Below are 25649 nucleotides of genomic sequence, written 5' to 3'. Positions count from 1 at the left end.
TCATGGCAATGCTGTAAGGTCCTCCCTTTGGGCATGTGGAGAGGGAAGGATGAGGCAGTGAAGAAGCTTTCTTTGACGTTGAAACATTTTATTTTTCAGGGAGGGGGGATAGCTATTTATTTACTTTGGATGGAGCCAGGGCAAACCATTTGTTTGATGGATTAGGCAGTTAGTTTTAATTTGTCAGGTTGCCTAGGGTACAGGACAGGCAGGTTAGCTGGAGCAATCGTCTCTATACAAATGGAAAGAATAATGTCCTGAAAAGACAGCATTAAGGGGACTGCTCTCTCCTCTGCAGACCATTCCACAACACTTACCCTTTAAATCCCAGTCAAGTCTCTTGAGGAGACCTGAGTTAGCAGTTAGAAGTAAAGGCTCGTGTGGCCTTTTAGCTGCAGACTAAATACCATGCTAATAATGCAGCCTTTGACATATGCAATGCTGTTTTTTTTCCCCTCATAGGAATGGTTTGATAAGGGCTGCTAATTTTTTGTGTGCTGTTGCTAATACCTCAAGTCTCTATTATCATGAGTTGCCAGGTGTAACAGCAATATATGTGAAAATAGGCCATTAACTCAGTGACTTGCAAAGGACGATATTATGAGTCTAATCCTCTTTGGCCAGAGAGCTTAACATTACTGGTAATGTCCGGCTCATTTTGGTCCCCAGTTTAGTTTAGGATGGCTTAAGGGTACATGAAGTACACACCGTATGTTGGTGTGAGGAGAAGTACAATCTGGACTGCCAGGGGTGATGATGACTACCAGCTTCCCATGGGCATCTTTGCAGCCCAGGGAAAATGTGGGGTACTTCGCCCTCCTGTGAAAGGATATGGCTGCAATTACTTTTGCGGAGTAAACACATCCACAGCTCAGCAGTGTGACTGACTGATGTATGACTGGCCTCTATTGCTCTGCTTGCGAATGTGGTAGAGCTCTTCTAATTTACAGCAGCTTCTCCTCCTGATTTATTTACCAACCCAGCCTCTAGAGAAGATTGATTTTTTTGATACAGAACTAGACAGTTTCTTTTTTTAACAATACATGCCTGTAAAATCAAAGTTTGGCTTGTTTTTTCGAAGAGTGAACATTTCCCAAGTGCTTGTGTTGTCACTGTTAGGGATTCAAATAAAATTTGGGAAGCAAAAAGGCACTGAGTGCTCATGCTGCTGAAGAGGCTGTAGCGGTTGTCCTGCCTGGGTGCTGCGGATGCACCTGAGCGTAGTTCGCTTCCACGATTGCCCACCAATTGGTCAGCAGCTCCTTCTGCAAAGCATCTCTGTGCTTCTCTGCAGTGATGAGAAATGAACTGCTTCAATTCCCAGTAACTTACCGCTTTGATTCCGAGTAGTAACAACACAGAAACAGATACAGCAGTACTGAGAGGGGCAACATGACGCAGTTTGCCCCCAGAGGTGATGGACACCTGCGCCAAGGGGTGCTCATGCTGCCATACGAGGGCCACAGAGGCACCAAGCTCACCCTGCCTGCCTTGGGACCTTGTGTACCAGTGCAGAGAGGTGTTCACTATGGCATGCCCAGAGCAAGGTGTGCCCATGGCGAGCTGGCCACGTGGCTGGTAGCCAGAGGGATGACTTGCATGTTCTGCTCATCCACCTGAGCACGGGCATTTCCAAAGACTCAACAGGAGTATAGGTATCTTTCAAGAAAAAGAAAAGGCAAAGGGAATTTTCCAACCCAATGGTTATTTTTGTTGCTGGAAAAAAAATAAATGTGTTTATGCCAGCAAAGTCATTGGCACTGGAATGGGGGGAGTTTTCTTAGCTCTGGTGAGGACTTTGCCTTTGAAGGACATAGATGCAGGCCCTGCAGTTTTCGTGCTTCAATGTGCTCTGAAACCCAAGTTTCCCTCAGCGCTTCTGTTTGGAAGTGCAGAACACTTTTAGACTGTTCCGACAATGAACAAGACGACCCTGAAAGTCCCATTACGCGCTTGGCACAGCAGGAACCTGGTTTGATGGAGCTGTTGAGCTGCCCGTGTGACAAATCCTGCGCCAGTTCCCAGCTCTGAAACCCAGGTCATGAAGTCTGGAAATGATCTGTCAGGCATAATATGTCCAAAAAAGAAAAAAAAAATATTATTTTTTAGCTGGATCATTTCAGCTGGATCTGACTCACCAGGCAGCCGTGCAAGCGCTTGTGTTGGCACTATGGAGGAGGCAGCACAGAGGGGAGAAGGAACAAACTGCCAGAGGGCAAGGGACCACAGAAAATGTGCATCAGCCCATGTTCTCATGCCTTGCCATTGTTCACTTTCCTACAAGAAACTCTTTCCTGTTCATTTCCACCTCCACACTCTGCTCTCTAGAGTTCTCTCTCTGTTCCTTTTTGAGACTTCACTCTACACTTTCATAGTCAGCAGAAGGATTTAAGCCCCAGCAGGGGCCAGCTGACACAGTAGCTAAGATTAGATCCCAAACAACTATTTAAATACCTCACGTAATCAGCAAGAAAGGGCAAAGAGCAAAAGCATAAGAATAGAGTGGCACTGAGCCTGAAGGCCCCCTCTGTCCTTTCTTATGATAGCCAGTAGCTTCATCATGTTTGCAATAATAAAATAAAGCATCTGCAGGCCCCAGCGGTATTTTGAATGGGATGAAATGAAGAAATGAAATGATGGACACTCTCACTGCAAATCAGGGCCGAATGTCTTCAATGAGAGAACCCAAAAGGTCTCAGGTTAGATATCTGTTTAGGAGGTCAGCTGTCGGTCACTATAGGAGTGGTCCTTTCCAGCACCAGATGCAACTGCTGCCCGCATTGCCATTGAGTGAGACAATTCAACCTTTTAACTCAGCTAAACTAGATCTTCAGCTTTCCCAGGGGAAAATGAGGTTAAATGGTTTACCCGCAGGTATCGCTTGCATAGAAAACTATTTGGGCTAAATGCCCCATTTGTAGGTGGATAACGTGGTCTTCTTTGAGTCTTTTATGACATTTTGCTGTTAAGCTACTCTTCCTGTCATCTACAGGGACTGTATACCTGTGGGTTTTTTTATCATCTGCACATAGCCACGTTTCGGTCAGCTCCGGGATCCTGAGGGAGAAACACCAAAGCTGGAAGTGGGAGCTTTTCTTAAAGAACAATTCAGGGTAAAAAAGCAGCCATGCAAGCTATGTACAATCCACACTCAGGGCTGATGAAGCACAGGCAGGAAGGAACCAGCTCCGTTTGCAAGTGCCTCCCCATGGGCACTAACCCTTGGCTGCAACAATTTCGGCCGTGTCCCTGGCCAAGGAGCCCATCATCAGCTGCCAAGGTGGGAGTGGGGGGGGTTGAACCTGAAGCTTTCCTCCCCCTGCGGCAGTGTCCATGCAGCTGAAAGGGGATGTAGGACGTGCCTGGGGAAGGAGCTGTGCCCTGGAAGGCTTTGCTCTTTTCTCATCTCCTACTAGGCTTCCTATGAAGTGGCAAATCCTCTCTCTTCGCCTCCTTGTCCAGATCAGCATTTTGCAGTGCCCGGGCGCCCTGGCCCCGCTGCTGCAGGCAGCTCAGCGTCACCACCGGCCGCAGGCTCTGCCAGAGCTGTCAGGTTTTGCTAGTGCTATAATAAGAATAAATAAAAACCCTCAAATAAATAGGAAAAGATAAGGAGGCAGATAAATGTAATTCTCATGACCGGTAGTATTACTCAATTTAGACATTAACTAGACATTCTAGCTAAAGCTTTAAACCTTGGATTTACTGAGCATGCCTGTTATTAATTTTGCCTACTCAGACTGCATTGGTAGCAGGTAGGTGTATAATTTAAAAATGACTTTGAATTAGGTTACAAGTTAATGCAGAGATAATAATTATATTTTTTTTCCCAGGCTGCTGATGAAAGGCCTTACAGGATTTATTATTACCCTCGTGAGGGTTTGGGAGGAGTGTTTACTGGATGGATCCATAGCCTTTATAATTCCCCACGTTCCTCTATTAAAATGATACCCCTAATCCTTGTTCCGTAACTAAGAAATGACGCATAGCAGGTCCCCACCTCTGCATCATTACCCTGCTACGTCTCAAATCCTTTCTTTTCAGAGTTTCAAGCAGAGATGATTATTCTTCACCTCTCTTGATGAGGTTTCTGCTCCTGGCCAGGTTACAGCAACCGCAAACCCCTGCCCTGGAGGACAGGGGCACCGTGGGGGAGTCCCCAGAGACCCTCGCAGCATTACGCACACAGTGGCTCCAGGAACAGACTGCCACAAGCAAGAACCAGGGAGTTTCCAGCTCCCTTCCCTTCTCCCTCTCTTCATCTCGGTGGAAGGTGGGGTATCCCTGTGGTGCTGAGCCCTCGAGGGACTTTCAATGAGATCCATGGGGAAAAAGAAGAAATAGTTCAGATAGCAATGGTTGGGCTGGATCCATCCAGATATGGCTACGAATGACAGAAAAGGTTTCCCCTTCATGAAATCAGTGTCTGTGAAGTTGTTTCACATTATTATTATTTTTATTTATTATTATTACCACTACTACTACTACTACTACATGTAGAGATACTTCTTTATTTTGGGGAAAGATCAAAATCTTGGCCCATTTTCACCATGCACACCTATATATGTATATATATGGAGGGAAGGAAAGACAGCAGCATCAAAACAGCATCAGTGCAAGCAGTCAGGAAGCGACTCTGTCAGCATTACTGAGAGCAGTTTTGTTCATGATGTTCTCTACCCCATCTGCACACATATGGATAAATAAATTGCTTCACTCCCATGACAAGTCCATTGAACTCCTGCCAGACTTTATGATTCTGCATTGACCCACCGGAATTCAAAATAGATTATGTTAGAGGTTAAAAAAAACCCAACAACCAATGAATATAGAGGCTGTTATTTATTCTGTCTCATCTTTGTTTTAATGTCAGTGCAAATGCAAATCCAATGGAATATAAAATTGCACTTTCCAAATGCAGATTCATAGTTTGAAAATCTGGGGTGAGATATCATTTCTGCTGAAGTCCATAAAAAATTCTTAGTGACTTCATTGAGCCAGGATCCCATACCTTAATACGCTTTAACATTAAACTCAGTGCTGCTCTGAATACCAAAGATGATTTATTGGAAAGCAATACGAGGGCATGTCATACCTAGTCATTAAGATTACCTTGGGCTTATTATCGCTTTTTCTCCTAACTGAGTTTTAAAGATTAGTATTAGATGAGTGTTCGTATTAAGGAGCCCTGTTAAAGGCAATCATGTGCTTCATACATTGTGCTGCTATTTAAAGAAAACTCTTTATATCCATTACCTATAAAGATCAATGGACAAAGGCAGAATGGAGGAAGACATGTATTCTGAACTGTCAAATAACACCCCCCCGCCAGCTTTGTTAAACACAGGCAAAATGATTTTTTCCTCTTCTTTTAGACTCTGTTCCCAGATACCATGATTTAGTTTTTAAATCAAGGTAAAGCTGGACTTTCACCGAAGAAAAAACATTTAAAAAAAAAAAACACCACCACAACGAAATGCAGATGTTTTATTGACGATGTGCGTGCATGATGATATTGTGACTTCTTAAAACAACTGTCAGAAGAGCAGAAACAATAATGGATGTTAATGTGAAAGGCTGAAACGATGACAGTATATTTGCCCGCACGCTTCCTGAGCTAGTATAGCATGGGAAAGCAGTTGCTTGGAAAGTTGTCATTATTTCCTCTTGTGTTGTCTAGAAGGGACTTACAAATACAGTCAGGTGTTACTGTCAAGAGGAACTGTCGGTTTGTGGCAGTATAGCCCGTATTTTCTAGTGAGCATGCAAATACTGTGGGAATTGTCTCCTGGCTGCTTTGGAAGTGACAGCTTTCAGCAGAAATATTCAGGCTTCTTCATTTAAATGTAGTATGGAGTTAAAGATTAAGAACTAATATTTCATTTCTAGTTGCTTTTGTTTTGCCAAGACTTTCTCAATTCTTCAATGACCTAATTTTTAAAAATACAAATATTGTGGCACAACCATGATCCAAGGCCCCAGGACACGCTCACTTCGTCCCCTAAGGACCTCCAATGTTTTCAATTCACAAATGTGGAGAAGGAAAATTGCCCAAGTAACATGAATCTGAGATTAAGTCATATGGAAAACTGATCCTTTGAAACGGGCAGGGACCTTTCTACAGCATTCATTGGGCTTCAGATGGGGCGTGTGGGACCACAAATAGATTGTAATTTTTTTCAACCCTTCCTTTCAATTGTGGATGAACAGCAGTGAGAGCACTTTAGTGGCAGTGGCATGGCTGAGCTTGCTCTCCCTGCACGGCTTTTGTGCATCCCTGTTGGACCACTTCATCACCCCCACCCCTACACCCACAACTCTGCCCCTGCTGCCACTGGCCAAAACTAGACTAACTTTTTGTTCATCTCATGTCTTTGATTACATTTGCAACCACCATAATTTAGGTCATTTTTGCTGTTGACAGCACTATTTTAGTTTGTATTCCTTTCTTCTGCTCTTTTGTGTTTTGTTTTTCTGAAGTATATGTGTTTGTCTTAATGTGACATCTCTGTGCAAACATATGCATCTGAGGAAGGCAAAAGAGATTTATTGCATTTTGGCTAATACAGAGGAAAGGGGAAATTGCCTACATAATGAAACAGGAGATTCAGTTTTAACTATGTCATTTCTCTCTTGTCTCCATAGTGCTGAATACACAAATATAAAATATATAATCTACCTCCTCCAAACATATCAACGTACAATTAAAACCCACAAAGCTTGACAACCTGTTGTCAAGTTGTTTAAGCAGTTGTTTCAGAATCTGACAGACAAACTTATAAACAAAACGTAGAGTACCAGATTGTGGGATGAGGCAGCACCATCACGTGGCTTCCTCAGTTATCTCAAAATTTGGAAAACAAAAAAGTAGAGGAATACTTTTTCTCCTTGAATAAATAACAGTTTAATTACATTATAGAAATAAAATATGATATGGTAGGAATACACTGGAAATCTTACAGAAATACTATTCTGCTACTGGTAGGTAAATGGTCAAAGCTACTTTTCATGACAATCTGAACAGTACTTGTGTACAAACTATTATACAGGTCGCTAATGAAAAATATTGCAGCAGTTGCAAGGATGTTACCAGCTCAAACAAACATCTAATGATACAATATTCTTCTAAGAGGAAGTAATAATGTTAGATTTACAGACAATAAAGAGTTATGTTCTCCACTTTGAAAACACTGGAAATAAAAAGCTCAGGTAATCCAATTTCTTTACCTCATATTATCACAAGGAAAGATTTTCCTTTCACTATGAAACAGCATCCCAAGAGACCCTGTAAACAGTTTATTCAAAGGTAGTATTTGAGATGTCACAGCAACTTCAACAATTGTCCTAGTCTACAATTACAGACTTTTTAGGCCACTGCTTGTACAGATGACTTTTTTTAATTTTTCACTTATTTACGTACATTCAGCCCAATAACAGCAGGTGAAATGTGCTGTCTATCTCATAATAGACACACTAAAGTTTTCATCGAAAGGCCAGTGCAAGAAGATGTGGGTAGTGATTGCACAGCATTGAGGAGATTATATTATACACATATACAATTAGACTGTTGAGAATCTTAACTCTGCACACATGTGACACAGATGGCCTTCTCAGTAGGTACGCGACACTTGGAGTTGGTACGTGTATGTAACTATCGTTGCTTGGTTGATGATGACGGTGTGGGTGGCCGTGGAACACAGTATCATTTGGCTGTGCTATCGCTAAGTGAAGGTAGGCAACTGCAAATTAGGAATACCTAAAGCTGAAGTTTTAAGTACAGCTTATCTTGGAACGGCAGCAGTTTTTTTTCTAATGAAAGAGTAGTTCTACTTAGTGCGCAACGGGTAGGGAAATTGTTGCCACCTCTTTAATAAATGGTTCTAAGTGAACCGACACAGTTCCCAGAGCTTTAGAAAAACTCATTATGCAAATGAAGATACTGATGACAGACAGTAACGTTTCACAGGATGCTATTTCTTATTATATCAGTAAGCACCAAGTTAAGTGCCAAGACAGCCCCATTGTCCCATGATTTATCATGTAAAATTTAGAACTTGAATGCACAACGAAAGTCCACGAAGTTTGCATTTAATTCACAAGAAGACAGTTTCAAAAATGGCTCTTAAAACACCTCTACACTTCAAATGGTCTTCCCCCCCCCTCACCTCCCCCAAGAGGACTGCTTTTGGACAGACTAGCTACGAGGAAGATCCTTCAGAAGGAGGACTTCCATGTCCTCCGGGAATCCGCTGCAATCTGCCAGTTTCGGCCCACCATGGAGAGCATGGTGCCCTGTCCTACCACCCAGGCAAGCTGCAGGGGAGGATGGGTGGAGGAGGAAAGTACCCCGGTGTCTTCCAGCTGCTGCTCAGCACCTCGCCTCATGAGACCTTTAAAATGTGCCGCCCCCTCACCAAGCCTGAACTCGGAGCCATTGATGCCCCCGCAGAGCCACTGCCTGACATCGGCTGGGCCGTTTGCACTACCGGCTCCTCTGGCCTGCACTGAGGTTACCAGAAATGCCATGGGGACACCATGGCGGCCAGAGACCCCCTCTCTTTCCCTACGCAACCCCAAGGATGGGCAGCATGGAGCTGGCTCCACTCGCCTGCAGCCATGGAAGCAGTCGCCCCTCTTGTGGCGAGCGTCAGGCAGCTAACGGGCCAAGCTGCCTTTGCAGCTGTTTTGGCAGAAACCAGCCAGACCAAGGGCGAGGAAACGGTCTAAAAAAGCAAGGCAGCAGAAAAGAGGACCCCATACCTTCTTATTCAGAACGGAATTACAGAATACCCTCCTCAAAGACTATCTGGTAACACGCTCCTTGCGGAAGTCCCAGGCCGCAGAAACAATCCCACCAGGGAACCAGAGGTGCCATTTTCCTTCAGGAACTTCTTCCTTGAAGCTGGTAAGAGTCAAACCTTCTCATCTGTATCCTGGTTTCACAGCAAGACTCACCTCATTTCAAGCAATCAGATTTGAATACTGACGGCCTTAAAAACAAACTATAATTTATTTCTGGCTTTCTCAGTTTTCAGGAACAGCATCGACAGCCCCTGCAGTTGCCAGTGGGGGCTCGCGCCATGCTCTGCCTCTTGTTTCCCCTTATTCTCAAGTACAGCTGATAGGTTGCTTTCTCTAGCACAGGGCGACACCTCTCAGAGTGGACCGGGATGTTCTTAATACGGTACTTTCATCAGTAGCCAGTTGGAAGAACTCAATTTTAGAAACAGAATTCGTGTGCAAAGCGTGCAACAAGAAATACAGTTTACATTTGGTCATAGTGTCCTATCTTAGCTATGCTACCATGACTCACACTGATTAGTATACTTACATACACGCACACGCACACGCACACACACGTACACACACATAGATATTTACTTATATACACGCTCACACAATAAGAAAATGTCTAAGTCTGACAATATTTCCTCCTCTTTTAGTGAAGACGGGAGTTTGGCATCTCAGGCTCTGAATCTGCTTAAACCTGGGATACAGGAATGCGACACACTTCAAGTATACATCGACTGCACAGTGATAACATCGCACATTGAAGTCTGACACATGCTGTCTTCAGTGGTCCAGCACCAGCACGTGGCTTAAAACCAGTTGCCTGTTAAAGGAGGCAATATCCGGGACCTTCGCTTTTCAGTGTTCGTATTCACGCAACGCCCAAGGGCAGGGCGATAGTCTGTACAACCATAAGCGTCCTCCTGTATAAACGCAGTGGTATTTTAAAAGTCTGAACCAGTGCATTCCTCTCTTACATTCCTCCTCTATTCCTTTGTTGCTGTTACTCTCGTATGCATGTGAAAGTAAAAGGTAGTGGGGAAATAATTTTAGTAGAAGAACACAAAGCCTCTCCCCTAAGTCCACAGAAGACCACCAAAAGTGTAAAATTTCCAAAATAGCTCATAGGAATTCTTCAAATACAGTAAGTGTTTTCAATGGGGTTTACATATCACGTTTCACATTATTTCCACGGAAGTCTACCTTATCACTTTGTTTAATCAGACAAATATCAAGAACACATAATAAAACAGCATACAATTCACGGGACACGACACGTTTTACAAAACCTCTAGAACTCAGCACTGCCGCTTTTGGAAAAAATCAAAAACTCCTACTACTTACAGACATGAAATACATTTCACATTGAAATGAACAGCATGATTACAAGGCTTTTTTTCTTATTTGATGGTATTGGTTTAGGATGCATTAGTTTTCAATTAGGTTTCACAATTTTTCTTCACACCCCCGAAAGGAACCGCTGCTAACCTGGTATTTTCTCTGTGCTCTTTCAGGAAACTTATCATTATTCAGTAAACACTTTTTAAGAAAAAAAACTTTTGAAAATTTAGCTTGAATCCCTAATTGTAAAACCTGAAGAAGTGGCTGATGGTAATGCTCTTAACACAATCATTGCTCAGCTTACAATGACAGACCAAAAAAATATTACAGGAGGGTACAAACACGTTAAGCCATGGGTTTGGTTTTCTCTGTTGTTGATTTTTTTTTTTAATATATTATTTTTTCAAACTAACTCCTTTTTCTCACAACGCTGAGAAGTCTCTGCCTTACAACGCTTCAGCAGTCGTGTCTGTGGAGACAGACATGGTAACTTTGGCAATCTTAACTGTGCTCTTAATGCAGCTCTCGGCAGCCCTGTGCACATTCCCCGCGTTGTTGGCGTGTTTGTGCTGGCAGTCAGACTCCATGCTGTTATCGAGGGGCTGCGCGGTTCCTTCGCAGGTGGGGAACATGCTGCGGAAGGCGTGTCGCAAGTCCTTGCTCCTCAGAGCGTAGATGATGGGATTCACTGTCGAATTCAGCAAACAGAGCATGCTACAGAAGGCAAAGACAGTCTTGATGAGCTTGTTCATTTTCCCAAAGACATCGTACACCATGATGGCGAGGAGAGGGCCCCAGCATATGATTAAAACGACTAGGATAAGGACCAAGGTTTTGGCTAACCTGATGTCCATACGAGTTTGGTCAGGCCTAGTGATCTGTACCTTACCATCCTCTGTAGACTGAATGATTATGCTTTTCTGCGTGCCCCGCTGAATCATGCGAACAGCGTGGCTGTGAGCCTTCCACAGTATGTACATGTAGGCATAGACAATGAACAGCAAGAGGACACTGGTGACCCCGATCCAGAACATCAGGTACGTCTCGTCAATGAGAGGGAATATGTCCGAACAAACGGAGTTGAGCTTTTTGCAGTTCCAGCCGAGCAGAGGAAGAACGGCTATTACAATAGCGATGGTCCACATCACACAAAACGCTACGACAGCCTTTGGTCGGGTAACAATCCTTTTGTAGGCTAGTGGCCTGTGTATAGATATGTATCGGTCTATTGCCGTGAGGAAAAGGCTACCTACGGAGGCGGTGAAGGAGGCTGTAACTCCACCCAGTTTGAACAAGAAGACGTTGGGGCTGTCCTTCCGGTGGAAAACATGGAAATCCACAAAACTGTAGACAAAAATCACGCTGCCCAGGAGGTCGGCCACAGCCAGGCTGCCGATGAAATGGTAGGAGGGTCTACACCGCAGGCTTCGGGAGTGGAGGATGACGCACAGGACAAGGAGGTTCTCTAGGACCGTGAAGGTACCCAGGGTGAGCGACAGCACGGCGATGGCCAGCTGTTGGCTGGGATTCAGGATCATAAAGCACTCCATATCCATGAAGTTCTCCCCACACTGTATGTTCTCCTCATTATCCTTAAACGTGGACAGGGACTTGTTGTAAAACTCTGTGATGTTGACCTGATCTGAGGGAATAATGCTCAACAGGGGATCATCTCCTGCAGTCATTTTTTCTTGGAAAGGATCACCCCTGAAGGAAGAGAGAGGAAACTTCTGGGGGTAGTATCCCAGCTTGGATGCCATGTCGCCCTTCATGTCTTCGTACTGGATATCGTTGGAACCCACGTACAGGAGATCTGTTGTGATTGTTCGGAAAGTTGTATCTGCGAGGCCATCTAGGATTGACTTCATAACCCCAGTCCTGTTGGTTTCAGAGAGACTTGGGGGAGGGAAAAATGCATCGGAGGAAATCCTAGAAGGGAAAAAAGATCAGACTTCATTAAGATAAACAGGGAGACAAACTCCACAAACAACTAAGTTGAACTGTGTCAAACAAAATCAACCTTTCTCTTGTATTTGGTGCAGGTCTAGCCTTTGCCACCTGCGGGAACCAGGGCGAGTTGAGCACTTAGAAAGAAATCACCTGGATTTCACTAAAACTGAATTACACTAAGAAGTAATGCGAAAACCAGAGGCGTGGGGAATTGAGTATTTGATAGGAAAGTAATTTTCGTTTCTCATCAAAGCCTTCCGAGCCGCTCCACCAGAAAGATATCTTTCTCTAGATCTGAACTTGGCTTCTGATTGCAAAGTACCTTGCAGACCAATATTCCTTGGGCTTGCTTCATTGAGATAATACCAAGTGCCACTGTAGGAGCAACATTAAACTGAATCATCACCTTCATTGCTTTTCTTTCAAAAGGCACCGAGGGTTTTGAAAACCTGACGAGAGAGAGGGAACGAGGAAAGAGCCATGCACTCTAAGTTTCACAGTTCACCCAGTATGCCTGTATATTCACATTACTCTGTTACAGCAATCCAAGGCCTACTAACATCTGAATTTGTTATTGCAAATTCATTAGCAAGGTGTTTCATCTACAAATATAGGAATCTGGATGCAGCTTCATTACTCTATTCTTTTCTTCTGCTAAGAAAACCAAGGCAACTGGGATGTTTGGCCGCTATGGGAGAGGTGGGTTGTTACACAGCCCTATCTGCAGTTTCAGGAAAGGTGACCGGCACTGCTAAATCAATCAGTGAGCACATCGGTGATGCGTTCTTCGTAGATCAGAAGCCTCAATCAGGGCAGTTCATGCTTGCCTAGAAAAAAATGGCACTAAGTTTGGGTCAGGGTGCAGCTCTGACCAAAACTTCAAGCAAAAGGGACCAGGAGCCACTGCTCCTGTGAGAAGCACGGAAATGTAACTTGTCACATTGGAGACAACCTCAAAAACATTCTGTCCCCTCAGAAATGGGGAGCCCAGCAGCGGTCCCCAGGTAGCCAGTGGTCTCTGAGTCCCGTCATGCCCAGCTTTTGCTCGTGGATGGTGATTAATTGCAGGGTGTAACTCCTGGTCATGGTATCCTTGGAAGAGCAGCCTCACCAGCATCTGAGCATCTTACATGCATCAACACATAAAACAGGTCTTATAGCTCTTCTTATGCTGTGCTCCTTTATATCACTTTGCCCATATAACACGCCTTGAACATGCACTGAACAGCTGCTTTAGGGCCCCTTTGCACTGCTGGAGTGGCAGAGAGTGGTGTGAATGTAAATAAGAGCCAAAATCATTGTTTGGTGTCGTACGGTTATTCTGCATCTGCTATGGGACATCTAGATGACTACAACCGCAACAGGAGCAAAACTGAGCTTTTTCATGCTTTTAGAACAGAGGAAATTGTTTCTGACACCCAAGAAATACCAGATGCTTGTACTGACTCGACCTGTTCACTTTGCACAACTGACAATAAACGGCCAGAAAAGCCATGAGAGATTATCTGCCAAAATCCAGCGTACTGATCACCCCAACTCCTAAAGAGGAGACCTGCACAGTAGGTACCACAGCTCAGTTTTCCCATGAAAACTAAAAGAAAGAAGAAAAGGATTCCTCTCTACAATGCCAATACTTGAAACCAGAAGAAATCAGCATTTCCAAAAGCAGCAGAAATCATTTGGCTGATGACATATTTATACTACACTTACACGTGGCACCTGAACACTCAAGACTTCTTCCAGAGTTCAAAGTTTTCCATTTGATTCAGCAGGCCTGGACATTGAGTGACAAAGGAAATATACGGACATAGACCTCCAAAAGACACTGCAACTCCGGTGCTGCAACCGAGGAGTATAAACAACCCTTTAGGTCTAAGACACGGCACAGACACTTGCTGTCTCAGCTTTTGCAGAGAACCTTGCTCAGCAAATAACAACATAATTATTAGACAGACAATCTTAAAATGTATTAATGAATTTAATTTTGAGAGTTTGAGCAGCGAGGGAAGGCAATGTCACTGAAGCACACGTTAAAAATGAACAGCAATAATCTAATGCGTCAGGTACTTTTCTTTCAGAAGGTGCTTTACAGCTATTCCTAGTAGAATGTGCAGATGTTACATGTTGCAAAGATGACCCTGCTGACAACTGACAAATCTGTTTCAGGTGAAATCTGGCAACTTTAAACTTGGCAATATAACATCAGTTTAAAACCAGAGGTGAAGAATGTGTTATTCACTTGAAAAACTACCCCGAAAATTTAAATAAATTAAATAGTTCTACAAACATATAAAGATGGCTTTGGTATTCTCTGTTATTTCGGCTTATTGCTGACAGAAGAAAGACAACCATTTTAATGATTAAAGCCACAGCCTCATGTTGAGAAGATTATGTTTGAGTAAAGCTTCAAAAATTGTATGCAACTGAGCACTTCTGCTAGACAGACAAACAAATTGTTATGAGGTAGCTAGTCGCTGCTGGAGTCGTGTTAAGTATAGACTTCCTCAGAATAAGGTGAAGCCACCGTGCAACCTCTACCTTTGTTTGAAATACAAATGAAAGAACATGAATTCTTGCGTGCTCTTTTGAAGGTGGCAGTGAGTTATGTGACAATATCACTATGCATGCATATGCTATGCTAACAACATGGTTAATGGGATCAGGAGAGGCAAGTCTTACTCTGAATTTCAATGATTTTTTTTTCCTCTGTATTTTTACATTGAGATTATTACAGTAATTTCCACCTTATTGTCTCTGCAAAGAGAGTTTTCTTTGAGAGTACTTGGGAGTTCATTAGTGGTGTAGTTTAGGCTTTGGGGGATGCAGCTGACATTAATTTTGTTTTTGTTTGCTGCTGGGAATATCATAATTGGAAATTTCTAGCAGTATGTGTGCATGCACCTATTCAAGTAGCAGTTGATTTTTATTAAAGTTGCAGTAAAACAGCCATTTGCCTGATCTGGAATTGCGCTTTACTGGAATTTCGTTTATTTTAATTTAGATAGTAGCTTGCCCCAGCATAAGCTACAATACTGAAATCCACTGAAGCGATCAGCAAGGTTTTCCACGGCTGCCTAGTGAAAACAAGACTGGAGGTCTTTGGCACTGAGGTTATCAAAAGAGTCCATGACACAGTCTGAGGTGTTGCATGATTTGACATCGACCGAAAAGCTGATGGCAGAAGCAGTGGTCTGGTTCCCGGTCTTTTCGTTTGGTCAGGTGGACATGCCAGTGGCGCACAAATTTCAGCTCTGAGCTCTTCTGTCTGAACCTGGCACGGCGAGGAGGCACTGGCCATGAGAACGGGACACCCCACTCCACGTGGCCACACTGCTCTTTGCAGTTGGCTTCAACGCAACCCAAACCCATATTGCCCGAGACCCATTAAGATCTCTACATGAAATACTCTAGATCTTCTCACAGCCTGTCTAGCGGACAAGGGTCCCCTGCACAGATCCCTCCTCTCTGGACGGGGCTGGGGTGATGGCTCTGTGCCACAGCAAGGTTCCCTCGTGGGCAGGGTGGCAGTGAGGGAGAACCTCCCTGTTCTTCCAAGGGAGAGCCTCCCTGCCCTGCCGAAAGCCACTCTTCCAACAGAGCCTTTGAGTCTCCAAAGCTCTCAGCTTCGTCCCTTCCTAAAATGAACTCTTACTACCTCAGTCATTTTAAAACGGCTTTAAAAAGAACCAAAACATTGATTAAAGATGAGGAAGAGCCCGTGCTGACGCCGGCACACAAAATTTTTGGTGTATTTCCATGACTGCATGCAGCAATTCACAGCAAGTAATGAATTATGACTACGGATAAGGATTAAACAATTGATAAGAATTTGAAGCACCTTTTATCTTGAAGACCAAAACCAGAAAACCCATAGCTGAACACCATTTTAGACTCTTCTCCCATCAACCGGCGGCTGTTGATGGGCACTGCCAGACCAGCTGTGCAAAGGGACTGCCACTAGATGGAGTGGCTTTTACAAACAGACCACTTAGCTATCTGCAGAGACCTGATTTTAACTTCCCCTAGCCCTTTTTTCCCAGCCTGCTTTACCGGGGGTCAAAACATATGAGGTGTTAAACATCAGCTGAAGGTTGAAGACACAATTTTGAAAGGTTTTGCCCTCAAAGCGAAAAGAATTAGTGAAGAGTTGAAGGGGCAAGTCTTACTACTGCCCTCCACTGTGTGGTTACATATAGCCTTAAAAGAAGCTTGGATGCTATCCGAACATAAAGACCCCTCAGATAAAATATATAATAGATAATGCAAAAAAGGTTGGTAACAACAGAGGGAATTATACCTCCCCGAGCTGGTCCACAGGACCAGTTCACTCAGGGAACAAGAACATGACTTCATTAAAATGCTACCACCTATCTTCTCCTGCTGTTCTGGGGGAGAGGGAGGGCTGGAAAGTTTTTATAGTTATCTAAAAAAAGGGCTGAATTTATTAAAATTTTCAAACCAGGATGATTGATAGAGCAATTTTAATAGCCTGAATAGAAACAGTGAATATTTGCGTTCTTCCTCAGAAAGTAATTACAAGCAATACAATGATGCTACTGATAACTGCAAAAATGTTGACATGGCAAGAAAAGGAATCAAAAACAAGAAAGGAAAATCCACAATCAAACCTTCCTAGCTTCTATTTTAGAAAATATTTTGATCTCCATGTCTATACATTTCTTCTATGATACCCACAGCTAATTAAGAACAGGCTAAAGGACAAGTAGGTATAATTGAAATGTAGTTTTTGAATGCACAAAAATATATAAATGCATTTTCCTTGCTAACAAGTTATAAAGGCTTGTAAGTCCTTCAGATGGTTTTATCTTCCAATAAGTTTGCATAGCACCCAGTACACTGGACTCCTACCAAACAGGGTCCACAAAGTACTGCCGCAGGAGAAACAGCAGTAATTTATACTCATGTGTAGTCAGCTGAAAAAGTGTGAGAGAAATGAGATCTACCATAATAACTGCTGGCCTCCAGGAATTAGAACTGTCCCATGAAATGAAAATTTATATGGCTAATAATTACCTTATCCCATATGGCGATGAACAATACTGCTTCGAGGACAGAACAAGGTTTCTAAGCTTTGGAGAAAGAAATGTGCAGTCTGAGAAATGGCACTCTAAGACTCAGTAACACCGAGCAAGAAAAAAACCCATCTTGACGAGAACGTGAAAGCAACATTACCCCTACCCTATTTACTGTTTTACTACTCCATCTCCAACACTGTGCTACTCCTAGGCTATAAACGGCAAATACGCTGTCACTCCTAATTCAGGAAAACTTGCGTTCACTTCAGCGGGAATTTTCCCCGCGCAAGGGATTGGGAAGGAGCACTGACGCTAGGAGAGAAGCAAGTGAGGGATGCTATCTTCTAGCTACAGCAAAGCACTATCAGCTATGGGGTAAACAAGGGCACACATACTGAACCAAATCTTGTTCTTATCTAACATGATGATATCTTCGGCAAGTTGAGCCTTAATTAGCAAGAAACCACAGCTACATGGTTACTTATGTTAATGAACATACCCTTTGCACACTAGCAGGATAGAGGCCAGATTGTTCTAATCTGGGGACAAACTACCCCTATGTGACACCACCCAGCATCCAGCAGCTGACGATCTGAACAACAAAAACAAAACAATGGGGAAAACAGAGCGTTAATCAGTGACCAATACTGTTTTTAGAAGAAATAACATAATTTCTTCCCTCCAAAGTTTTCTTGGTGAGATGTATGCACCAGTTCTAGCACAGGTGATTTGCAGGCATAGAGAAAAAGAGGCTGCGTCTTATCTCCCAAACAGCCAGGGCTTACGTGCGTTCTGAGGTTCAAAAACAAGGCTGAAGTCCTGCTCTGCTTGCTGCAGGTGAAGGAACCCGAATTTTGCTTTCCTGCCAGCTGGATGAGCATGCTGGCAGCCCCTCCGTTCTGCTGCCCATCTCTAAACTGCTTGAGTTGTTCCACATTGGATCGAGAGTTAAGCATCCAGAAATAAAGGCGCTAACTGATATTCCAGCAGGCAGAGTGCACGCCTGGGAAGTGAGAGGCTTAGCTTGAAGCCCTTTCTCTGAATTAAGCAAACCAAGGATGTGTCTCCCACATCCCACCCAGCCGCAGGGGAAGAGCAGGGACAGTTCCCCATCTGCCTGTGAAAAACCCCCAAAGCTCCCAAGTTCACTCGAAACCCCTCAGCTTGTGAAATACAACCTCCTACACACACATTTCCTACCAAGTCAGAGACAAGACGAATTACTGAAGTCGCAAACTAGCAAAGGGACCATCAGGGTCACGTTCATGGGAAACTACAGCTACCTGGTCTGCCTGGCTTTTGGGAGAAGGGGTTGGCTTTCTTAACAAAAAGATGGTATGAACGTGGGATTTTAGCAACTTTTACAGTTTATTTTATACATCTTAATTATTTCATTTAAAGACATAGTTTTGGGAAAGAATGATGAGGTTTGTTGAAGTATGAAAGGCTCAGATGAAAGGGAAACGGTGAAGCAAGAAGTGACCCAGTATTTGCTTAAAATCAACTTCAGTTTAAGGAGCCATTTCCTAATAAAGCCGAATGAACAGGTAATACGGAAAGTCTGATACAATGCTATGGTATTTATATTTTAAAGAAAATGGAAGGGAACTCATTAAGCTGGTCAACTTTGAACTCTCAAACTTTGTCTTTTTCAAGGGTTTATCTTGGATTTCAATATTCCAACAAAAATTGCTTCATTTCCTGCCTCTTTTCTAGCCATTCGCTAATGCCAAAAGGTGCAGACACTTATTACTGCTGAGCAGAATTGACATAAATGTTAAATGGAGACAGAGAAGCCCAGCCAGGTGCAAAAGAGATGGGGGCTGAGCACCCAGTCTCCTGGAAGTACCTAGAAGAGATTGCAGCTTAGCACACAACGTGTAGTTGAAGGGAGAGAAGTCATTTGAAAGAGCAGAGCAGGACATAAAAGACTCAGACTCCACTGGATGCTAAATGCTAAAGGTTCCCAGAAGAATGTAATGTCTAGAGGATGAAACTGAGGGAAAACAACATTTATTAGTTAAAAAAAAAAAAAAGAAAGATATAACCACTCCAAGAAAACAGCTTCCATGTAACGGCTAGAGCAGAACAAAAAAGGTCAAGAATTTGTTGCAGCAGAAAATATTAGTGAACTTTATTAAAAGAGTAAGGATTAGAGACAGAAAGGTAGCAAAAACATCAGGCTCCAGAGAGAACTCTCATAAACTGCACAGAGTGCACGTCTGCCCCCTCCTCCCTGCGCCAACAAACTGTGGCTGGAACAAGTTTTAATCAAAGACTTTGTGAGACAGCAAGGAGATGCTGAGAGCAAAGGTAATGTGGGTTAAGTGACTGTTGTGAAGGGGATTGCGAGGAGAGGTAACTGCTGTCCTCATCCAGGGAATAGGATGTGCCCAGGTGAGACGGGAGCAAACCGGGGAAAGGTAAGAGAGAAAGACCCAAGCAGAAGGAGCCCCTGGGAGGCAGGGGATGCAGATTTTAGGGAAAGAGAAGAATTCCCTTTGCGATCAGCTTGGGGAAAGCAGATGAGGCGAAGGAGAAAACTCACGAGCGAAAACCTCCCTCCTCTTCTGAGCTATGCGAACTTCAGAGACACCTGCGTAAGCTGCAGGATACAGCTAGTGGGATTTTCTGATCTCACCGTAAAGAAAGAACAGACCCACTGTTCTGCAGGCGATGACTTGCTCTTTTGAAAGTCCATTTCTGATCTGTATTCAAATGGCAAAGGAAGACACAAAGGGCTCGGAGAAGCCATCCTTGGTAAGGTCACAGAAAAAGACAGCGCTGTCCGCACTGACACATGGGACCAAGCTCGGGACAGTCGGGAGAGATCAGCTGAGCAAATCTGGCCAGGAACATTAATAAAAATCCAGTTGCTTAAGGAAAATGAAGTACAGCATACAGACCTCGGAGGTGGAAAGGAAGAAAGAGTGCTCAAATGGAGCCACTGAGTGACCCATACAGCAGATAAACGCGCCGAAAGGGGAAAAAGGAAGAGGGATTTACAGGCGACGGCAGGGATTCAGTGCACAGAAGGTCAGCAACACATTGCAAAGCAACATCCCTTCTGCCTCAGTCCTCAGGAGTCTGCTTCTCCTAAAAATTGTGATTAGGCCACCAAGTATTGGCACTGCTAGGATAGAAAGGCTTTTGGTAAATACAATGTCCCACACCATCCGCATTAGCGAAGGATGAAAATATGCACTCCAATTAAAAAATGTAAAACATTCTTTCATTTCTGGAGCTGTCTGGCCTTTCATAAAATTTAAATAAGCTCAGATAACTCTCTTCATAGCTACATTCAGAATATAATGATATTCAAATATACTGCCTTCACACACACAAACAACTTGTGAAATTATTTGCCAGCATATTAAGCCACTACACCAGATTGCTTGGCAATGGTGCATGTCTTCGAAATATGCAGATGCTTTTCTTTTTTAAAAAGAGGAGAGAGGGAGAGAAGAGGAGAAGTGAGAAAGAATTAGAGTAGAATCTGATATCCAAGTAGCCAGAACAACAAATTGCAGAGAGACTCCAACCAATATTACATCAGATTTGGAGAAACAGTTAAAAGATACTGGGGGGTGAGTTATGACTTCTTATTTCTGTGTATATGTGTATACATATAGATATTTATATGCATAAACCTACAGATAGACATACACAAACACATACACATGCCTAGAGGAACAACTACGCAAAGTCTCACAAATGTTGCAGTAGTGTTTGACACACATAAACTCAAATTCCCAGTGCCGGTGCAGACAAGCTAGAAGTGTAGGTACAAAAAATACAGGCAAGATGACTGCTGTGCATCTTTTTGTATTCCCTTATACACAGCCTTCGTGGGGAAAAGCAAGAATCTAAAATGAGTACATCTGTCACTGAGATCCTGTAAAAATTATTTTGCCTGTATATATACATATAGGTGCCTATATACACGCTCTAAACCTATGCCACCTATTTTTCCAGGTACATGCGTAGGCTAGGACTCCAGTACTGCACTGCTTAAAACAGAAGCAGAGGTGCCCAAAAGCAGTGATTTCTGCGAGCTTGCTTCATGATATTCACCACAACGGGACAGTGGAAGCCCCTCAAGCCCCTGAGCACAAACTTTGAAAGGTTTCCTAAAATGCAGAAAAAAACGAAAATTACTCCAGTGAGGGCTGAAAGGGAACTGACAGTATTCCCCACAGAACTGCTCCTGCTCAGTACTTTTTAGTGAGTAAACACACCTTTCTTAAGAATATACAACTGACATAAAACAGGTCAACACAGGATGAGGTACTATTTGATGTCATGTAGCCTGGATCTACACAAACAAGACATCTGAAACGTATAAAACATCCAGTTTCACCAACAGTCCAGCCGAAGTATAAGAGGTGACATTAGATACTAACACACACAGTAGTGAAATATCTATTTTATCTGTAATTTGGATGTGGGTAGCTTCATCAAAAAGGGATGTTCGTACTGAAGAGAGAGAGGCAGAACCGGGCTTGGTGTGTGCATCACCATAATGCCCCTGCATGAGGCACAAACGGCAGAATAAAATGTGCTCCAACCTTATGTTGCAAACCCAACCATTTTTCATGGGCAACAATGGCACCTTTGGGAAAAAGGAGAAAAAAAAAAAGTTCTTTCTAACGAGAAATTGATTTATAAGTCATTATAACCATTTCAAAAGGACAGGTCGTGGCTGGTTTCAGCGATCATTAACAAAGCCACGCACTTTAAAGAGCCTGAGTTCTGGGTGGGGGGGAGGAATTCTTATCCCACCGACAGTAATCAGATGTGCACTTTCTGCAGCAGTACAGTGTCAGTCTAGAAATGGAGATGTAAAGAGCAGTACTGAGAAGACAGGTTGTCACATTTTTAACTTTGCATTAATAACAAATGCTGTCGCTGTCTATTCTGGCACATTTGCAAGCTTGCTTTTAAGTACGAGGGGCTGGCATGTATTTCCACTATAGATAGGAAAACAAGAGCAGCCTTGTTATGATTAAAAGGGTCTATTTCCCTCTGCCTTCTGTCTTCTGTGTCCATCTGCACAGCTGCTTTGAACTTGGCCAAATCCCAGTGTTAGGGTCGCCTGCAGTACATATTTTAAATCAGCAGCAGACTGTGTGAATTTGCTGCTAGAGAAGAGAAAAATATCCAAATTCTCACTTAAATGGTCAATGAGTGGTTTTGTAGAGCACGCATCATTTTACATAGCCTAAACTATTTGGGAAATTGCAGCAAAACATATCTAAAATCATTTACCGTCAGGAAGAGACTCAGATAAAGCCAATATAGACAACCGCAAAGAAATGAAGAGCAATCACTGTTGAGAAAAATTAAATCTGCGGATGCCTAGGTAGCCAGCGGCATGACTAGAGAGAGGTCACAAAGTTTGCATCGGAGAAGTTACAGTAATTTCTCTTAAAACGAGCAGAAGTAGAGAAACCAGGTGAATGGAAGACAGTGCGTGAGACCTGCAGAACCAGGAATGGCAACGTGTTTGCAAAATTATTAGGCAATACTAAGCGAATATATAGGTTTGGGTTCTCTCTTGCCTCTTAATCTCCGTACCTACCCCTACTCAATAGACAGGAAAGCCATCCCAGCTCTCCCTCTCTAGTGTGTAACACATTCAGCACCAAAATTCCCAGTGGCATGAGAGTCTGCAAGCATTTTGGGACAGCCACACTAAAGGCTGAAAGTCAGAAATGACTTAAAAAAAAAGAAGAGTTATTTCATTTGTAAACTTCTGTTGCCCAATCAGAAACCTGTGAACAGAGAAAGGGAAAGAAAGGCTTGCATTGGCTAAGACCTGCCATTCCTTCAGCAGAGCATGAAAGCCTTTAATGGGGTCCTTTATGCAACTGAGCCAACATAATTCACCAAAGAACAACAGCCAGGATCAAAGGCGCCCACCAGCTCATCCTCACGATGCTATAACCTGCTTCCAGCTTCACCTTGAGTTTTGTAGGTATTTTGATTTGATTACTGTGGGTTTAGGTGTCACCGAATGGTCGATGAGGTAAATTCACAGCAAACAGTCGATTTCTTTACCTAGCCAACTTTTCCCCCCTCCCCCGGCAATAGATGCCTGCTGGCTCAGTCAAACAATTATTGCTTTTATCAATTCTGCTTTAAAATGTTTTTATTCAAATGGTTCTGCCTCTCATTCCAAAGACCAACAGAAAATAAAGCAAAGCTGTTCCTGGTTGCTACAAAACTAATTTTAACCTCAAGCAAATCACGAATTACACATTCATCTTCTAAACTGTTTAAAGATGTTACGTTCATTTCTTTTACAGCTGATTTAATAAACTCTGCCTGCATAATAAATATTCCTACTATAGTCACAGGGGTTTTTTTCCTTTCTGGAAAAGGGAAAACCCACACTGGCAGTTGATACAAGGTGTAATCCAAAAAGAATTAAGCACGCCCAAGTAATTTTTGCAATGTTGCACATTTTGTTATTAAATATCATTTTAAATATCACTCTGATCCTTCGCATGATCTTGGTACATGTGAACAGCAATGCCACCCCCAGCAGAGAATGCTATATTCCTTTAAGAAAAGGTGAACAATAACAATGAAAACAAGATGATACATCTAAGGAAAAAAAAAAGAACGTTTACTACACCTTTAACAGGTTCAAAAAGCCACGCTACATTTAAAAAAAAACAACCAACAAACAACTTGTAGATACTCAAGAAAAGAGTATTTTGCTATCTGGGTCTATGTTACATATGTCCCTTTATCTTCAGAAAGAAGAAAACATACGCCGAAACTGTTAATATGATCATTTGCTGCCACACAGAAAATAACACTGATGATCATTTTAGAAAAAGAAGGAAAACTACGGACTTCATCTTCTGACACCATTTTACTTAATCAAAGTGAAATCACAGTAATGAGCTCTCTCCCACCAAAGGCTTGGTACATACCTCATCCAGGGGTGTTCTCAATGGAGATTTGCAGACGTCTTTGAGACAAAAAGATGCCCATTTAAAAGAAGCCCATCTGGTTACTCAGAATTATCTCTCAACAGCTGAAGATTTCACATGACAAACACTGCGTGAAGTTTAAAAAGCTCACTCTTTTTTCTCCTGTTTCCCACCCCTCCCCCCTCCTCAAGACCTCCGAATTTCAGACAAAACCAAACGAACCAACCAAACACCTACTGGGATATTCTGAAGATGCTGGATGCCTAAGTGACATCTTTCAACGGAACATCACTGCGCACAAAATCACGAACCGCCTTTTATTTCGGGCACAGCCTCAACGGGGTTGAGTTTTGGGGAGGAAAAGAGCTACGGGAAAACCGGGCGGAGTGCCACCCGCTGTACCGTCACCGGTGGGTCGGGACGAGAGGAGAAAACCCCCCCCGCACCCCCCTCCCCTCCCGGGTGTCGGAGAAGGTCCTGCGGGGACCTGGGCGGCTGCCGGCTCCGCGCACAGAAGAATGAAGAGACGCGTGTTCACCATAACGCCACCAGCCTCCCGCACCCCCGCCCGCTGCCGGGCTCCCCCCACCCCCGTCCTCCGCCCCGGGGATGGCGGCAGCAAAACACGCACCTCGGGGCCACCGGCTGGCCCCGGGACACCCTCCAACTCTCCCGTGCCTGGGGCAGGGGGGAGACCCGCGCTTCCCCCCCACGCCGGGCCCCCCTCCGCCGCGCCGATCCCGGGGAGGGATGCTCCCGCCGGCGGCCGCCTCCCCTCCGGCCGCTCCGCCGTCGGGGCAGGCGGTGTCACCCCCCCCCCCCCCCGGGACCCAACGCCGCCAACAAACTTTGAGGGGGACGACGGCTACCTGGCCCCCGGACACCCCGTCCGGGGACACGGACACTCCCCGCACACACACCACCCCCCCCCCCCCGGCCCAGCCCCGCGCCGTCCTTACCCTCCGCACGGCACCGGCCGCGTCCCCCGCCTGCTCCGGCCGCGCCGACCCCCGGCAGGGAGCGGGAGCGCCGCCCCGCCCGGGCACCCCGGCACTGGGGAGCGCCGAGGAGGCGGTGCCGGCGAGGGGAAGGAGGAGGTGGGAGACTTCTCTCTCCAAACGCCCCCCCCAGCTGCCTCCCCTTCTTCCCTTCCCTCGCCTCGGCGCCTCCTCTCCGACCACCGCCGCCCTCGCTCGCCCGGCTCAGGCGGCGCGCCGGGCTCCACCGCCCCGCCGCCGCTCCATGTGCCGCCCACCCCCCCCAGGCCGCCGCCCCCGGCCCTCCTCCGCCGCTTCGGCGCGGGGAGGCAGCGCGGGAGCCGCCGGGCGCCCGGCGCGGCTCCGGCACACGCCGCCGCCGCGTCCCCCCCCCGCCTTCCGCCCCTCTCCGGTCCCATTTATGAAGCCCGTCTCCCATCACGTGTCAGTGTGCCTTTTGTCCCGGCCCTGGCAGCGGCGGAGGCGCCCCGCACACGCGGGCAGCGCCGGGGGAGACGGGCGGCGGTGGCCGCCAAACTTCGCCCGGGGGGAGGGACACGGGGACACTGGGGGAATGGGGGGTGGAGCGGGCCCCGTCCGCCCCGGGCCGT

General features: G+C 44.7%; 1 protein-coding gene across 6 annotated transcripts; it reads right to left on the bottom strand.

Annotated features, from left to right (window-relative positions):
- Positions 1-5471: 5471 nt before the first annotated feature.
- On the bottom strand, positions 5472-25346 carry CNR1 (cannabinoid receptor 1). 6 transcript variants are annotated; one of them, XM_063330008.1, is made up of 3 exons: positions 25021-25137; positions 24062-24165; positions 5472-12060 (listed from the first exon to the last, which is right to left on the bottom strand). In XM_063330008.1, the coding sequence occupies exons 2-3, from the start codon at positions 24064-24066 to the stop codon at positions 10578-10580; spliced, it is 1488 nt and encodes a 495-aa protein (XP_063186078.1). In that variant the 5' UTR covers positions 24067-24165; positions 25021-25137; the 3' UTR covers positions 5472-10577. The 6 variants fall into 6 exon arrangements, with proteins under 6 accessions (XP_063186078.1, XP_063186079.1, XP_063186076.1 ...); XM_063330009.1 differs by having other exon boundaries at positions 24062-24188; positions 25021-25098; XM_063330006.1 differs by lacking the exon at positions 25021-25137 and adding an exon at positions 24299-24612 and having other exon boundaries at positions 24062-24188.
- Positions 25347-25649: the final 303 nt, after the last annotated feature.

This window comes from Chroicocephalus ridibundus, chromosome 3, assembly GCF_963924245.1.
Source record: "Chroicocephalus ridibundus chromosome 3, bChrRid1.1, whole genome shotgun sequence".
NCBI lineage: Eukaryota > Metazoa > Chordata > Aves > Charadriiformes > Laridae > Chroicocephalus > Chroicocephalus ridibundus.
The sequence above is the reverse complement of the archived record's forward strand: the minus strand, read 5'-3'. Positions and strand labels throughout refer to the sequence as shown.